This window comes from Achroia grisella, unplaced genomic scaffold, assembly GCF_030625045.1.
Source record: "Achroia grisella isolate CSIRO2021 unplaced genomic scaffold, CSIRO_AGI_Agris_v1 utg1573, whole genome shotgun sequence".
NCBI classification, from domain to species: domain Eukaryota; kingdom Metazoa; phylum Arthropoda; class Insecta; order Lepidoptera; family Pyralidae; genus Achroia; species Achroia grisella.
The window spans coordinates 1337839-1357250 of NW_026712655.1; the positions used below are offsets into that span (position 1 = coordinate 1337839).

General features: G+C 30.4%; 1 protein-coding gene across 1 annotated transcript in view; it reads left to right on the forward strand.

Annotated features, from left to right (window-relative positions):
- The first annotated feature begins 15314 nt into the window (after window positions 1-15314).
- LOC131841095 (cell adhesion molecule Dscam2-like) overlaps window positions 15315-19412 on the forward strand; it is a 42470-nt gene continuing 38372 nt past the window's right edge. Inside the window, exon 1 of the mRNA XM_059189333.1 lies at window positions 15315-15506. Within this exon, the coding sequence (XP_059045316.1) occupies window positions 15500-15506 (7 nt within the window). The 5' untranslated portion in view covers window positions 15315-15499. The remainder of the gene's footprint in view (window positions 15507-19412) is intronic.

Below are 19412 nucleotides of genomic sequence, written 5' to 3' on the forward strand. Positions count from 1 at the left end.
GTTTCCAAGATAAGCTTTATTCTCAAACTGCTGCTAAGCGCCCATCGCGAAAATGTCTCTAATAAAAGAAAATACTTCCAAATAACTTTAAAAAGGAGTTGAACTTTATTTTGCTTTGTGTATATTACTTAATTTGGATTCAATTTTGATGATTGCTTTTTGTTTTTGCTATTGGCGCTACATAAAAACCAATTTTTGGTCTAATAATAATAAACTAATTTATTCAAGATTACACAAAAACTATGATACATTTCGTAATTTGATTTTAAAAAGGAATCTGTATTTTTATCTACATGTACAAGCTCATTTGAAAATAATAAGGGCTAAGTTTCTTGTCAGGTAATCTCGGCTCGAAAGCACTCCGATCTGAGGATAAATTTGACACATTATAAAAGTCTGTAATAGACCTACATGAATCAAGATATTTTTATTTGATTATCATTGTCTACCTACTATAATGAATACCTACTTGTTAGCTATTTAAACGATTGTACTATATATGTTTGATAGAAATTTCAGTACCTCGACCCAGATGCTAGACCAGGTTCTAGACCGGATACTACACCGTAAGACAGATATTTTATATCCAAATTCTCGCAATGAAATCTGTGATCCGCTAGCACAATATATAAAGTTATAATATAGGTTTAATTCATTAATTGGAAGCTGAAGCTGGGAATGTGCCCTGTCGCTACTCTTTCAACTGAACTGAATCAGTTTCGCAATTTTATTCTTATGTGGTTACAAAGCGTGAAAAATGTAGTCGGCAGCATTTTTCACATATATATGTATACAACTACACAATTGAATAAATTTATAGGGAGCTTTTACAATGTACTGTATTTATTTTTAAATGGAGGTATCCAAACTGATGGTACTCCTGATAGTAAATAATAACCGTTTATATACACAACGTTTATGATTTACCATATATTTTTTATTTACCATATGCTGTTACGCTACGAACATCACATCGCCATGTGATGACACCGCATGCTTTGGCATTCCGAAGGACTAAGATATTATTATAGGGTATGGACCCTGTAATTTTATTGGACTCTCTCCCATAGAAACACAGTTTACAAAGCAATCTCAAGCAGATTGCTTTGTAAAGCTGAAATAGGTGAGATAGTGATATGACGTATATGACTATATAAAAAATCTACTTCTTATAGAATATCAGTGATATGACAGTAAACTGCTACAGCATATCTCGAGTGTGGGCCTTGTTGCAAACTAAGAATATTATATTGTAACGTTAGAAGTACTTAATCTAATTATATATATCTACTATATTATTATACTTGAGAGATGTACTTCTTAGCATTTCATGGATAGTCTATCGTACGACAGAGAGAGAAACTTCGAGCAGTTCTCGGGACTAGTGACCCGGATGTAGGTTTAAGGGCTTGCCGACGTACATCAATGCTTCATGTTCGTGTTTCTCTCCCTGCCTAGGCTAATCTGGTAGCAGCCTACTACTGCAGCTTTATATACACATTCTAGTGTTGATCTTACTGCAGTGTTAGAGGGGCTAATCTTTTTGAAGATAGTAGAGAGATTTTGCTAGTATGTCCCTCTCTCCCACTACGACTGCGGGTAAATAAACCACATAGTCATATTTAGTAATTTCGTTAATTAGTTCGTAATATTTGTGTCTTTAGGCATATGCATGTCAACGACATGCACAGGATGTCATATATATATTTTTCTTTTATGATATATTCGAATTCTAATTTTATAGTGCTCAACTTCGATAGTGTTTATAAAAAAAAGATACACTTCTTAAGCAGCATCTGTTTCTGTAAATCTATTTCTGAAGTCATTGGAAAAACCTTTGCATATATCGTAACTTCTTTTGACGCTAAAGAAGCCTGATGCTAGTGTATTCCAACTGATGATAATAAAAAATAAGAAATTTAAACATATTCTGTTTTATATTAAAATACGAAAGTGCTCACTCATCTATTTACTCAATGTTTCAATAAAGTTAAATCTTTGTTGGTCACGGAACACTGACAGTGTTGTCTTGAGTTCTGGTTATTTCAATCTACTTACTTCAAAGTTTATAAGTAATGTTTTTGGTTTGGAAACAAACAATAAATCTTGTCAACCGATAACAAAAGGTTCAGTTTCTCAATTGTTTTGTTTTTATTTATGTTATGCCTATTATGACAGATTTTCAATGTTCAATTTGCAATTGATAGTATTAGCTCACTGATTGATCTTCTATGAGATTACTACAATAATTATTTTGGTTGTTATTATTATTATTATTGTAGCATTTATTCAGATCATATTATACATTATTTTATAAAGGATATAAAACTTTAAAAACTTTAAAGAAAAAAGCATATTCTAGTATTTGAATCTTTTTAATTTATGCAGTTCTATTTGCCAATCAGAAAACGCTCCTCCAATAGTTTCTATTCTTCTCTTTCTTTAACTCCTACCACTACCCTAATATCATTATCCTATCTTGTGCGGGGTCTGCCTCTTTTCCTTTATCCTTCCCTGGGATATCTTATCACATTTTTACTCCATTTATCATATCCTCTTATTATGTGACCTGCCTAACTCTATTTGAGTCTTTAATTATCAAATTTATATCTGTAACTTTTGTTTTATTCCGGATGACGTAGTTTTTCAATCTGTCTGATCTCTTGACATTCGGCATACTCCTTTCCATAGCGTGTTGACAACTTGGGAGTTTACTTGTCATTAGTGGTTGTTAGTAATCTTTATATTATTTTTAAATCTTGCCGTTTAGTTTAGCTACATTATAAAATACATTTTCATTGTTCGAAGTTTTAAAATGATTTTTTGTTCAGCAGAGATTCACTTAATGATACTTAGTAATTCACTCTACTGCGTGCTGTATAAAAACTAAAAGTGACTTAGTTAACCCTAATGTATGCCGCGTGTAAAGCCATGATAAATGTTGGTTACGCGGCGCGCGTTGCCGTGCGCGCTCCGAACACGGATCTGCTTTTAGCAGCTCTGTCCACCTGTGTCCCTATTCTGTAACTTTTACAAGAACTCTTTTAACATATATTTTTATTCATATTTAATTTTTATACAAATTCGCGTTGTAGTGATTTATAACCCGACTGTTACCCGACATCGGCGAGGTAATTGAAGCACAAAAAACAAACATTTAGTGTATTTGTGTGTTGAAGACACTGATAATAAAATGAACTACTAAATTGGATAAACCGCGCGCTGGTAGATTTTTTGGATTGAAATATACGCTGTTGAATGTGGATATGTAAAGTGTTGCAGTCATTATATTCTCATGACGTTGATAAATAATTGTTAAGGCCTCTAACTATCCAACTTTAGATAAGAGTTGTTACGGTATACATGTATATAATTGAGTTATAAATAAATTATCGTGCCCACGAAGACCTATTTTTACGAATCAGTGCTTTCATCATTTTTTTTAATACAATTTCTAATTTGTTACTTTTATAATAGAATAATGTTGAATAATTGTTTCATAAAGGCAAAGGGACTTTTGACATTTCTTTTTTAATACAATAAAGATAGGGTTTAAAATAGTATATACACCTACTTTTTATCTTACAAATTATAACTACCCAGTGACATGACATTGTCTGGAATGCCTCGGACTATTATTACAAATTGATGTACATTGTTCATATTATCAAAGGTTATCAAAGGTTACAATTTCAATATAACTTAGATTCCTTAATACACGTTGTAATGAAGTAAATGTTATTCGTTACATTTTCTGAATAGGTATATCTACTGAATAAGACGGTTGGCGAACATTTTGATATATTGCCCAATTTGTCTTATTCTCCAAGAATAAACGTATTTTAATTTATTTGCTGTCTTTTTTGTGGTTGCCGTTGGAGAAGTCTCCAAATTTTTATGTCTAGAGAAATGATTTGAAAATTTTATTGAATCACGTTGCAATGATCATAATTGTTATTTCTTTTTAATTTATGGTATATTTAGTACATAATAAAATAAAAAGAAAAACGAGGAACGTTAACTTCAGAAATACAACTGTTCAACAACAACCTAAGACCGCACTAAGCTTAATTAGGTACGCACGAATTAAAGTAGGTACATCTCAAAACAGGATATATTTGGTCATGCAATTATTGTCTTTATGTAGAGCCTAATTTACTAATTTTATTGTAGAAAATAGTTTAGAATATTTTATATACAGTATTACAGATGCCAGTCTATTAGTTGGGCCTTGAAGCGAATTTCTAACAATAAATAGCATTTGTGTCGTTTATTTCTATTATTCTGTACAAATAATGCTGAGTATTGTGGTTATCCCTCATGAGTCGTCAAAGATATGGGTGAAAGTTTTCATAGTGATATTACGTAACTAGCATTAATAGGATATGCATATTGTTACTTTTTTAAAATATATGTGTTATACATCATAAACATATAAGAATCACCAAACATTGTGTCGATAAGGCATGATACTCGTATCTACACACTTTGGCACATTATAATATAGCAGTGAAATTACAGGGTACGTGGAGATGATACCTTAATCCTTTGGAATGGCAACGCATGACGATTACTAGGGGTGACAAATGATGTACGTGGTTTACTTACAATCAGGTGGGCCATAAGATTTGTGTAATTCAAGTTACAAAAAACAGATGGTAATAAAAGTGACTAAAGTTTTCCCAACCTTGAAAATTTTACTATTAGCATTTTACTCTATAACATTATTTGTAAATAGTGATAGTATCCAATGTAAAAAGTGCATCATAACAATTTTGCTTATTGCAGTCTATAAACAAAAAGAGCAGTCCTGCTATTTGACACGGATTGTCTGCAGTAGTTGAGCGAGATAGTCCGTTGTTCGTGATGTTCGTTTGAACACAACGTGTGACAACGCCAGTCGCGATCCTTGTTGTTACTTGTTACTCGAGCCGAGTAGCGGGACTATTGTCGTTGGCTTGAGATTTTGCTTAAAAGGAATTTGCATGGTGTTTTATGAACGTCGATGTTCGGTGACAATGAGATATCTCGATATCGATGGAGCGTATAGTGTTGTCCGTTATATGATTTGTTGCATGATTTTTCTACTACAGTTGTAGCTATGAAGTATATGGCCCAACTATTGTTTACAGGCTTGTATTGTTATTTTAACTGACTTCATTATAGTGAAGATCCTTAGTTAAAATATTTTAAGATTAACGAGATATCTTGCTTAAGTCTATACTCATTTTGACCATTACGTTTTAAACGCCGTTGTATAACTCATCGGATATACATATATTAGGTATATTATTCGTAACTGAGTCCGCGAATTTGTGTTCCCATGTGTTCGGAATAACAATACTTTACAAGGTTTTTGTAAACTGATTAATATAAAACAAAATACAAAAATTTAAGTAAAGGTAAATTTATGCAATTCTGCTTCCAGTTTGGTTAAGTCGTTTATTAAATTAACAAACTAAATAAAATTTATTTGCTAAAATCATTGTTAAAATGGGTGCCACATTTTATTAACAATTATTCTGTTCTATTATGTTTCGTCACAGAATGGCATGTAAATATTATTTATTTTCAACAATTATCAGGTATATAAAATTCTAGAAATCATTGTTCTGGGTTCTAATATACACAAACAATGATCGGATACAATTAAGTTTATTTTATGTATAAATTTTTATTTTTATCACTACTTTAATAATGAAATGCAAATAAAAAAATCTTCGATGCATACAAACGAAGTAGAAAATACTATAACCGCAAACATAGATTAACATCATTCCAACTAAGGGTCCATACCCAAAGGAATGTACAGGAAATGAAGGTTGTCTGTTGGGTGGAGCCATTTCCGGTTCGGTCGGTCCGGAAGCGAGCAGTCGCTAAACAGCGCCCTATTATCGCGTAGTCCTGCCATTTGCGATGCGCTTTCACATCTCGGCGCCATTGTTGATTTTCTTTTGTCTATGACTCACTCTTTGCCTTTGGTTACTTGTTTCTAACTTTATTTTGAACAGCGGACTTTTTTAGTATAGTAGATTTTGTTTTGTAATTAACAATACATTAAATTTGTAGGTCTTAATTGCATTGTATGTCACCCCCAATGGTTTTTCAAATTTTACGTCTTACATATAAATTCTTTGTAATATCTTAAATATTTCATGTATTTCTATATAATAATATGCTGATTGAAAGTAACAATAAACTTTTAAGATTTCTGGGGAATGATAGTAGATGTAAACAAAGGAGGAGAAAGCAAAATATTTGTTGGAAATTGTTGACAGATATGTTATTTCCTATTGTATCATAAACATAGATTAGATTGAATTTGAACATGTTATATTAGAATTGTGTAATAATTTATTCAAGTACTTCAAATCTTTTCTAAACAAAGCCATGTCTACACTTGTTTGTAAATGGACAGAGCTTTTTGCAGTTGCTAAAGAGACCGGAAAGGTTGGGCCTGGTACTTAATAGCGGCTGGTGTGAACCGGATACCCTGCTTGCTTATCTGAGCCGGATGTTAGCCGTGTAGTCCGTATCGAACAGGCTCTTACCAAACAGAATGAACTGATGCATGAGTTCGGGCCGTATTTAGGTATCAACTGGTAGGTATTAGGTATCAAAAGGAGAGGATTATATATAATAGTTATTTATTTAGGAACAATAAAATAGATACATAGGAACAATAATGCATTGTAACTTAACAACTTTATTAAGTATATACAGAATATAATATATTTATGTATATATTTAATACATATTAATTATGATTTACCACGATCTACAGAATAGCTAATAGAAAACTATATTAGCTTTAGATCTTGAATTCTAGATTATAGGGTAGATATTTTTAGAATATATTCGTTGTCAAATTGTATGGAAATCGCAGTTAAAATATACTAGGTATGTTACGTTTACTTAAATAGATTGAATAGTATGATACATTTGTGCAGGTAAAATTTTAATTTGGAAGTAATGTATATTAAAAAAAATGTATCTAGCTTTACGGATTACAAAATAGCAGTTTTGTTGTTCGAGTGTCCAATTATGGTACGCATATAGCTAATTGGACATCTTCATCATTATGTATAACTTATGTGTGGTACAGTGAGTAAAAATAAAAATACTAGCCTAATTGAAAGCAATGACCGATATATGTATGTATGATTGCCAATATGACATTTAAACAAATTGCATATTATGTGATGTCCAAGTTCAATTACATACAATATAATTCAAAATATAAGTATGAATATATTACTACAATATATTCATACCTATACCTATAGTTATTATTAAATGCCTATCTCTTTATTAAAAAGCACTTAAAAATTAAGCACCCACTCCGTTATTACTTGTTACAATTTCCATAATTTTAAATTCAATAAAATATGGCGTGGACGCAGTTTGTTTAACCACGACGTTTCGGCTCTTTGTGTAAAAGCCCCCGGAGCTGATGGACTGACCAACCTACCTCTAGTTTAAGCATTAATGGAATTAATATTGGCATGAATAAAATACTTCGATCCCTAATTGCAGTTGGCTCTATGATATTATACATAGTATAGTAAAGTTAAGCAGTTAAGAAATGTATAATGAATATAAATGAAATAAAATTAATCAGTTTGCTAAGAACGAGGGGGGGGGGTTGTAATATGGATTGATACTATACACTATTAGCTTAAGCTATAAGCGGTCACATCTGTGGTTAATTCTTGATAAATTTTGTATAATGGGCTATTTCATTTGATTAGATTTCATCCTGAAACTACCTTTTCCCCTCCAACATATACCGTCAGTTAAGTGCACCATTCCATAAAAATAGTTACTGAAAGTTGATACTAAAAATATTACTTGTAGTGTATACCTTTTGTAAATATGTTTTAGTTAATACTTAGTTTATAATAAACAGAAGTTCTTTGTACCATACTTTGCCCGTACTTGTCGCTCTTCTGACCTCTAAGTCGGGGAAACTTCGGCAAGTGTATAGACACTTGGGCTAAGTTGCCGACAGTTGTGCAAGAACGTCCTCTGACACTTTGGCGGTGCCAAGGGAGCGGATGTAATGGAATATTACCTCTTGAAATGGTAACATCGCAGTTTTGGACATTAAGTTCTCTCCGAATCGAAAATTTATATAACTTTGAAGTTAGAAATCAATAGAATTATTTATAAGAGATTATTATTCATCATTAGCATACACACATTATGGTTAGTAGAGAATGCATTTGAGGCACTTGTAACTTTGAAACACATACCTACGGGTATTACTAACAGTTTTCGTAAATTAGTTGTTCATGTTCTTTAGTTATTCCATCCCGACTGCAAGATAGTAATAGAGTTATCGATGAATGGAATTTACATACATATACATTTATGTAATCAATCAATTAGTACATACTATATAATTTTATAAAAATTGATCAAGTATTATTCACTAGAGCTCAAACCGCAAGCACCATCGCAATTTAAATAAACTGAATTTCGGAGTAATAAATATTATTGTACTGAATTTTAGCAGCCATCGCTCGAAAAACATCCTTATAACTTATATAATTGTAATTGAGTATTTAGTGGTTATTATAATTTTACAATATTGTAGTACCTGTACTTGTAAACATAAACAATTGTTATAGTACAGTCATTATAAACAATGCGATCTCAACACTTCAGAGAAGTGATTGCTTTGTATCGTGATTGGAATAATTCAGAAGCGTTAGAGCCTAATAAATAAAAGTTCATGGTATTTAGGATTGTATCCCGAGGGCACTCTACGAGTAGTAAGTTAAGTTGAAGTATACTAACCTTAGTAGGTATTATATTTACAAGACCCTAAGGGCTCACAATGACTTCGAAACAAGTACGCTAAACAAGATGACATCGTGAGTAAAGTATGATAGCTACCTCAAAATGACACTATTTAACTTCCACGTAAAACAGAGGATTGTTAAAGCACGATTAGTAAGTTTTTACTTTGCATAAAGTTTAAAGTTGGTAATACCTTTTACAGGCGTAACGTCGCTCTTAAGCATTAAGCGGTAGGTAACTACACTACAAAGTTTTGAAAAGGCGAGCTTCTAAATTCGCGCAGAACATGATTTCAGAGTAGAGTTAGTAACTTCTTTACTTACAAATAAATATTATGGAACTGTAACAGTTGTAAAATTTGCGTAAATACTTTGTAAACATTACTAATTTCATCTTCTAATTATAGGCTAGTTATAGCGTTTATTATACAAAACTGTCGTTTAATATTTCAATATAAAATTTATAAATAGTGCAGTATTTGTGAATAAGTATTGCCTTATTAGCAACCAACAAAATTCTGTATATAATGTTCTACTAAAAGAACTTAACTTTAACTCACTTGCAGTGAATTTAGTGATGTGAAACCTAGCAGTTAGTTTCAGAATACCGTCGAAAAGTTACATACGAACGATAATAGCATATGCGGCGAAGTTACTCAGAAGAAATTAATTTGACGTTCCAAATGGATTTCATTATGAAAAGTTTTGTACGTTACCTTGAGGTCGCGGTCTTGTGATAATAATAAATGACGAAAGCATTCACGTTATTAATATATAATTTAATATTTCTTACTTTTTAAATTTTATTAATTAAAAACAAATTTGTTCTGTTTTACTTTTGATTTGTAGTGATGTTTTAATCAGTAAAGAATGGTACTAGATAAGTACTATTCTGACAACTACAAGTAGGTACAACATTATTAATTTCAAATTTGTTTATTAAAGAATCCATTTTTATTATGTGGAACAAAGTTATAAATATAATGGAAAGATTTACGATTTAGTAGAAAACACGTTGGTGGTGAGCCATAAAAATAAATCAACCTAGAAAAGGTCGAATTATTCTTATGGCTGAAGGTCGACCGTAAATATAAATTTTAAACTATTTGGCTTATAAATACTTTATTGTTTAATATAAACTATTTATCGGAATAATAAGATGAAAAGAGTGGTATTTTTTATCTTTAAATAATATTCCATATACTTTATTCAACCAATTTTGGTTACATTGGTGCTGCTACCAATGTAACAAAAAAAATTACGAATTAAGAATTAAAACAATCACAATACAATACAATTAAATGGTTTTACAACGCAATTATTAGCTAAAAGCTTGGATTTGTTTTGACTGTATATACATGTATTTGGGTGTAAGTACTAAGAGGTGAATTGTCATAGTAGAAATTGTCTAATTTAGACTCAATACTCCACTGCATTATAGTTTTATTTATCATTCGCGAAAGTTTCGGCTGTTAGAGTTGGAGATTGATATTGTTTTAAATAATGAGATAATAGTGTGCTTAGCTAACATTTTTTATGTTAGTATTTAATACTAGTAATATCTACACTCTAGGTGCAGTTTAAATGGAACAAAGCTTATTACTCGCTGTTAATGACCCTACTTATAGAAAAAAAAATGCAATCAGTTAAGTATTTTATAAATTTATCTTATAAATTTATCTTTTTTATTTTGTTTTATATTTATATCTATCTACTTTTAGAAGCCACCATAATTCGTTATGATTATACGTATTAAATATAATAAGTGATTCTCTTAAAACGTTTTTACACCTTAAGATACCCCAAAGTGAGTTTAAAAAGGACTGTTAAAGAATGTAAGATTGTTTTTCTGCAGAATTATGTCACTCAAGCGGCTGCTGGCAGCTGCCTGAAAACTCTGAAGTAATGATACTAGAGTTTTGGTGTGAAACTTTAGCATAAACCTGCACTTAGTACTGGGACAGCCACGGTAAATAATAAACTTTTTGAGATAGCTTTTAGTGTTTTATTCGCCCCGTGAGATAACTGCTAGCCAGTTATGCGTGCTGATATAGGTTGTAATATATTACGGAAGTTGCAGTATATTTATTTTTGTTCCGAGTTAGTTCCATATCCGCTTGAAGTTGGAAGGTAAGCATAGAAAGAAATATATTATAATAAGCAATAGAAATGTAATTACTTAATTCTTCCACATTTAATAAATAAGCTATAAATATAAACATTGTCATTCTGCGGTTTTGTGCTGAAATTCGTTAATATCAGCAAAAAATAAGAAGAAATAAATGAAGTTTGATGTTGATATTTCTATTGAGTAGGTAATATGTATAATATTTAAACGCATTCAGTTTCTAGTAGCTCTTTTAATATTATATTAACGTATCTGCCATGTACAGTAATATACAACATAACTATATTTTAATATTTATTCTATAATTGTGGTAAATGCTTAATGAATTTTATATATTGATAATTAATAATTAAATTTTAAACCGGACATTTAAATTGGTACCCTCTCAAATAATGTACTGTACTTGTTTTTAACTATATTTTCTTCTCTCTTATTTAACTGTGTAGGTATAGCATTATATAAGTAACATTTTTATTTAAGCACATTTTATCTCAATATAAAGTTACTATTTAAAAAAAAAAAAATTAATTTTTAAATATAAAGATTTATAGATATTTATATGTACAAGTACTTATGTCTTGTGGATTTTTATTGTTATTAGATATATAAGTTATGTGATAATAATAAACAATACAGATGCCTTTTTACATACAGATACATTTAATATAGGAGAATATATATAATTATGTCTTCCATTCGATTGTTATAAAGTCTGGAATACTTATATGTACTTAAAAAGTAGGAGGTACACTTGTAAGAGAATTCTTGAGTTAACGATGTAGCAACGACCTCGCTAATGAGACGTGTTACGTTACCTTTTATTGCAGGTCTTACATTACAAAAGCAAGTCAGATGAATTGTAAATTGAGCATTTTAAGATCGTACTTGTAATTGTAATCTTAAGCCCGGATTTTTCGTTTTAGTAACTTTAATACAATTATAATTTAATATGAAGTGGTCGGTAGGGTTATAACTTCATTGTCATTGCCTTGCCTTTATCTCATTTTTTATTTGGAGTCGGCGCAGTATATAATTATTGCTCTATTATCCCCTAATGCGATGTGTATTACAAGAATTAATGTACCGTTTTCAACTTGATCTGCTCAAAGGCAAATCTGAGTTCTTTCGATGGATTTACCAAGAAGAGGAATCGATAGAATCTTTAGGGACGACCTAATATTTATTAAAAGGAATGGTTTCCACTAAGTGATTGATGACGGACCGAATTTTAACGCAAACCGCATTTTTTTTTATTTTGCTTTTTATCAAGGTAGACTTTATACTATGTCGGTTGTGCATGGATACTTCTGCCTCACCTATTTCAAACACCTACTCGCCAATATATGTTTCGATTGAGATAAGACTGTGAAATTACTAGGTTTGGTGGCATGGTATCTTAGTCATCCATGGCAACGAATGAGTAGATCCACCGGTGTTACTTGACAATGTTATCTGATGAGCAATTAATGCGAGGGTTATCATTTACTATTTGATATGTCGTTAGCTTGTTTGACATGTACCATATATTCAGTTTTTTTATGCCTCTTATGCGTTATACATAAAAATAGGCATATTAAATTTAATGCAAGTACTGTTCATTTTCCAAACGCAATAATTAGTTTCTAATTATAATTGTTTTCGGTGTTTTCGTTGGCCAGTTCCAAATGCAGTTTCACCAATATGTTGCAGTCAAACAGCGTGAAAGAAAATGAATCAATTGTATATTTATTATTAAATATAGTAATTTAATTTGAAAAAAATATACAACAGATTTTGACATATCGCTTTAATCTTGCAATTCATGAGAGAGAAATATCAAGGTTCAAACATTTTTATATACTTTATTATAAAAGAAATTGATTGAACAAAACTTGTTGTTATATACATTTTATATTAATAACTTTAATGAACGTGAATTCAAGATAACAAGGGACCTATTATTTTATGAGGAAAGTTGTGGAAGAGATTCATACGGGCTCGTCTACGAGTTTATCCTTTTATAAAATAAATACATTAACTTGATCATTACACATGTCGAGGAAAATCTGCTTCCTTAATATATACGATTATTCAGTATATAAACGCAATTTGTGAGACGATGTTTACATCCGTATTCTATGAAAATGGACATCGGATAACAGGAGTAACGTTCATTGAGGCAGTTATGCAAATGATGTTATAGGTAGTATAATAGTTATGTAGAGTCGTATAGAAGTTAATTGTGCTATAATAATAAGATTTACATACTAGATGTTACTAGGAGGAACTTTTTACTACGTTGTATGTGTTAGAAGTTTTAGTCATCAAATTAATTCCTTTCAATAAGTATAAAAATATATCAGACATTTTAATAAAAAAAACAGTACGGATACCATGTGTTTGTTGTAAAATAATAAACATAATAATAAATACAATTTATTGAATATGTATTGACGCAATATTTTAAAATCTAGAAATAGAAATAATCTTTATTCAAATAAACTTAATATAAGCACTTTTGAATAGTCAAGTTTTTTTATTCTACCGCTCATTCGGAATGCAGACTCATTACAAGAAACTTACGTGTTGCTCAAATAAATATTAGATTCTTTAAAACACTCACGCAAAGACTCCCTGGAACCCGTACATGAAGCGGAAGTGGTTCTTTTGCAAAATAAATACTGTATTTATATAAGCTACTTTGTCCCATAATAAAATATCGTATGACATAATGCTATGAAAATAGCCAAAATACACAAGTTTAGCCGTTGCCACATCCATCAATTGTCTAATTCTTCTTACCGCATAAGCGACAGAACTAAGTCTATTCGCCAATTTAGAAATATGAGCACCCCATTGCTCAGAATATATAAATACGGTAGGTATCATCAATAAAGTTCATAAGTTTATTGTTCAATACGATTTTTAAGTCTACCTTCCTTATATTGGGGAGTGTAAATTTAATACACTTTGTTTTATCTGCATTTAATAGCATATTATTAGCGTCATCTAAATATAATGTTAGTCAAAATATTTAAAATCAATTACCAATAGTTACTATACAAACTATGTATTTTATTTGTACTGTTTATAATATCGCAGAACTAAATATAACAAATTTTAAGTAAGTGAATGCATAGTAAATAAATAGAACATTTTCTAAATGTTCAATTTCCACAATATAATCTGGTATTCATAGCTATTATCACAATCCTCGTAGAATACCAGTTTAGTCCGGACATAACCGCTGTGCGGCGATTTGAATGCAACTGTGTCCTTGAGCCATTTGCAATTAAATGTTTCCATTTCAATGGAGCTTTGCAATAAGACGAAGATTCATTCATTCAGTGGTTCTCGAGAACGGATTGAAGTAATCTTCTGTCTGATGGCCGAGATAGTTTCTTTGTTTTAGAGTAAGGTTTACAACGTTGAGTAGTAATAAAGTATATGTTTTAGATGGATATATATAAAAGAAAACTTTAAGGAAAAAGGTTCTTGAAATGTAATTTGTAATTGAAACATACAGCATGCAGATAGCTCAATATTACACGGTCTTCAGGTGTCTTTTAAATATATGTATAAATCATATATTTTATTTGTCTATGGTCAATAGGTAGTATATATGTTATAAACATATAGTAGATATGTCTCCTATACAAATATGCAAGCCATCAATGCAATTACGCCTACGACTATAATTAATAATCCTGCAAGTGTTGTATCGCAGGATTATTAATAATAGTAGTAGGATTTAATAATGTAGTAATGGTAGGAACAGTAGGTAGCAGTAGTAGGCTTAATAGTTGAAATAATATTGATGGTGTTAATAATTACTGTAGTATTAGAGTAAAATAATATGACATACTTAAATGATACGTGTCTATTAGAATACCATTGCGTAAGATGAATTTTCATTAACAAAAGTCAGAGAGGGAAGGTTAGTTAAAATCAAAGTAGCTCTATGAAAGTTGAGCGAACAACGCCGTATTAAGTAACGTAGGGGCGGAAGTAGGGATGCCAATCGTACGAGTATTCTCAATACAAATACGAGATAATTAGCCTTTTATGTGAACGCATTATGTGTTGTTTCTACTAACTACTAAATTAGGTTAATACTATTAGATTTTAGAAATTGTATGTGATCTATAAAATATTAAAATCAGCAAAGAAATGTAAAAGTATTATCTTCACTTTCGTTGAAGTTTATAAGAGAATTCCGAAAATTCGTCAAAATACCTATGACGTACGAGGTTAGCGAGCCTAACTGAGATTTTATCACATTTTTTTATTTCTTCCTATAGGGCTAATTATTTTAAGATTGGCAACCCTGGACAGCAGAACAAACGCAATCCCTAGTCAGTATAGCCCGCCAGTTCTCGTTTCAACGCTGGGCGGGAGGCACGTGTTCTGCCTCCAATATTTATGGAGGGAAAACTTTTGTAAACTCTCGATACGATGTAAATTTACACAAATGATGAATAATACGATGCCGCGAAGTGAATACATCGCGAGATGTGTGCTCTTGACTGTTTTCTGTGAACACTTTGATATTATTTGCAATTTGGAAAACTGTTCTAAAGTGTGAACAATGAGAGGTCTGTATATTTATTATTAAAATTATTTATTTCATCAGTCTGTATTGATTATGTTATATTTTGCCACTCAACTTTTTAATAAATTGATTTTAAAAACTTTTAGTCATTACTATAATTATTCTACATATGCAGAATTTTGATATCTTATGAATATCAGAGGTTATATTAAATAAAAAAGAAATACTTCCGATTTAGTCTAAATCTAATAAAAGACAGTAATTATGTTAACAGAAGATATAATCTTCTATTAACATAATGTCATGTAATACTGTATAATGTAATACTGTCAATATTTGTCTGTAATAATTTCAATGATTAGATCTTTACTGACATATTTAAAAGCTAAATTTGGTTATTTCTTTACCAATATTTATTTTTAGTATGAATTATCATCATTGACTTGTCTATATTCTATTACTGGGGCTGGCAATATGTCACCTTGTTCGACTGATCCCTATTGGCCGTCATATCGGAGCATACTCTCGTTTTATGAAAAGACATATTATCTTTTACACAGTCCATGCATTTTTTTCACTCGTCCTCTTCTTTTACAGATATCAAAGTTCCCATTAAGTATTTTTTCAAATCATGGTCATCGTTCTTCTTTGCTTGTATTATTGCATTATATACCTGTAATAAGACTAGTAAAACTATCATGGGTACCATAATGTATAATTTATAGTTTGTTTGTATGATAGATGAAATAAAACTAGTTAACTATGTTATAAAAGAACTAGTCTCCGGCTCTATTCGTATTCTCAAAATTTTATATATACAGAGTTTTGTATATATATATATAAAACATGTATGTATAATTTTCTCAAATGCAATGTTTTTCTCCTAAAAAAATCGGTACTTTCTCTCTTTATATTATATATTTATAAAACAATTTACTAGTTTTACACTGATAATGTATTAAGCTGTTTCATTGTTTTAAGGTTACTTATGAAATATAATTTAAAAAGAACGAAGCACTACATATATCCTTATATACAATATGATTTATTGAATTCATTTTGTTCTATTTTAAAATGTCTAGTACCTACACAACCTAGAAAAAGGTTTCCATCAATTTTAAAATATCAGAAGCTTTAGTAAACAATTGCATTAATTCTTGATAAGAATAATTTTAAAATATAAACAAGAGCGACATATACCAATATTTGATATTGGGAAAAACAAATTAAAAACCCGTATAATTTGACACATAATAATTATTCAACAGGACCCAAATTTAATGAGATACGATAATTCTCTTTAAAAAGCGTAGTAGCTTTCAGCAAAATGGGTCGCGGTGGCAATCGGCCGGCAGTAAATAAACGAACCCTCTCTCACTGATTTATGTTATGGCCCACTATGAACGACACGGTACTAAATCTTGAAAATAACGCTTAAATGCACTTTTATGCATATGCATAACGTTCACCAAGATATGTATAGAATATCTAACTGATATTAGAAATGCGAAAGTTTCTGAGTATGGATGGATGTTTGTTACTCTTTCACGCAAAAACTACTGATCGGATTTTGATAAAACTTTACAGGTATATAGCGTATACATCAGAATAACATATAGACTATAATTTAACAGGATATTATGTAAATCTGGTGAACTATAATGAGAAATGTCAAGTAAGTGTGATGCAACAAACAAAAAACGTGTTTAAGGTTTATTATTCAACATTTATATTTATTTTTCTGAGAATGTAAATGTGATTAAATCATATAAATGGTATATGATAAATAATAATAATAGTAATTTAATTGCAAAAGGTTTTATTACATAGTTAAGTTGTATTTAACAATGAAAATACATTTACTCATATAGGTATAATAGTACATTTGGGAAGTTGACAGCTACTGCGATTGGTTATTTTTTAAATGGAAACATTGTTGTTTCTCTAAATAACACGAAGACACAATGCGAAGATTGTCGAAACTCTGAACTAGTATAGAATTATACTGTTTCTCAGGTATCACACATCTTCTCACAGTCCATTATTTACATTTGTTTACATATATAAATTCCAAACTAAATTACACATTTTGGTAAATACAATATTACCGTAAATACTAATCCCTTTTTGATTAGTTGTCTAAGTATTTTTTTATATAATAATAAATTGTCATATCGGAATAGTAACCTTGATAGTACAGTAGTCGAGTTCATCCATGGTTCAAATGGAGAAGAGGATTCAAATAAGTGATGGAGTTCGAATGGTTGCTGTCCCAAGGGTTTATATACCCCCAAGTAAACCGTTTTCAAGCTTTTGTTACTTTCTCCGGCTTCAGGGCTCTGTATTAGATACTATATTTATGTATATATCAAGTCCCTATCTTATTTCGTTTAGAAGCCCGTCACAGATAGACATTGTTGGCATAACAATAGCGTTCTAAGGAACCCTAAAGGAGTAATCCATCACTAAATCGATCACGATACCCCGTGGAATAAAGGTTCAAACATTATTATCATATTTCGACCTGCATATATCTTTAGTATAGTTTTAAGCTTTAATGAGAGTTGGTGGTCTTTTTGTAGTATATTTTTGTCATGTCTGTTTGTATGTTTGCAATAAACTCAAAAAAGACTTTTGATGAGGTTTTCACCTCTCAACAGTGATTTCTGAGGAAGAGAGAGAGAGAAAATTTAGGTGTGAAACCGCCTGATTTACTTTTTCATAAATTTATTTGAGCAACTAACAATTACAGACAATTACTTAAATTACATGTAATTTATGTTTTAATTCTATTCCCGAACAGGAAAATGCTACATTAAAAAATTGAATAAATTTTAACAGTATTCAATATTTCAGAATTATATCAAGTAATTTAATTAATTAGCCAATTAAAGTAGTGTTATTAGGTATATTATAATTGCGTAATACGGTGTTAATGTATTTCATTAACCACCATATTCTTCTTCTTTGGGTTCTTATTATTATAACCAACCAACTAATTAAATAAGCCATAATAAGATCGGTACAAATATATTTACTAATATATATGGCTACTATATAAATGACGGATGAAAGGCAAGTGCATAGAACTGAAATATGAATGTTCAGATGGATATGTGGTGTGACAAGAATGGCCAACAGATAGAATAAATATATTAGAGGAAGATAAAAGTAGCGTCCGTGTCGGATATAATCGGAATGAAGAGAATATTTTAAACAAAATGTTACATATAAACATTCATATATAAAATTTTCTTTAAAATATTTGATAATAAGGGCAGAGGAAGGCTGAAAAAAAATGGATGGACTGTGTGAAAGATGTTAAGGCAAGAAAGGAAAAAACGAATAACAAGATGGCTGCGAAGAGGGGTGAATGGAAGAGAAAAACAGATTTCGCCAGCCTCAAACGAATGGAATAATGAAGAAGCAGATGATGACGTGACTACTATCTTATTTTTTACTATTTCATATTTATGAAATATATATATCAAAACCGCTAATGGTAATTTTGTTGTATTAAATATAGACATATTATTAGTAATGCTATTGAACATATACTATCGTCTGAATTTCACTCATAGAAATCCTATATCAATCTCATATATAAACATGGATTACCTACTTTAATATTCGAAACCCAATATTAATTGGTTATAAAATATTATATATGCCGAAATGAGATTCATTTGAAAATGCACACAAACATTTTGAAAATGAACCTTAATTTCTACAATAAAACGAATATTCTCCCGATATTTGAAATACAGAGTGTTTAATATCTAGTATATTGACAATATCGGAACCTATTAAATGCAAAGTTGCATTTAAATACTCTACACTACCTGTTCTACCTATCTATTGCTTAGTAGCTAGACTGCTACTTAATGAAACAAAGGGTTGAAAATACACACAAACACAGCGTAATGACAAACGTAAATTGAAGGCGTCT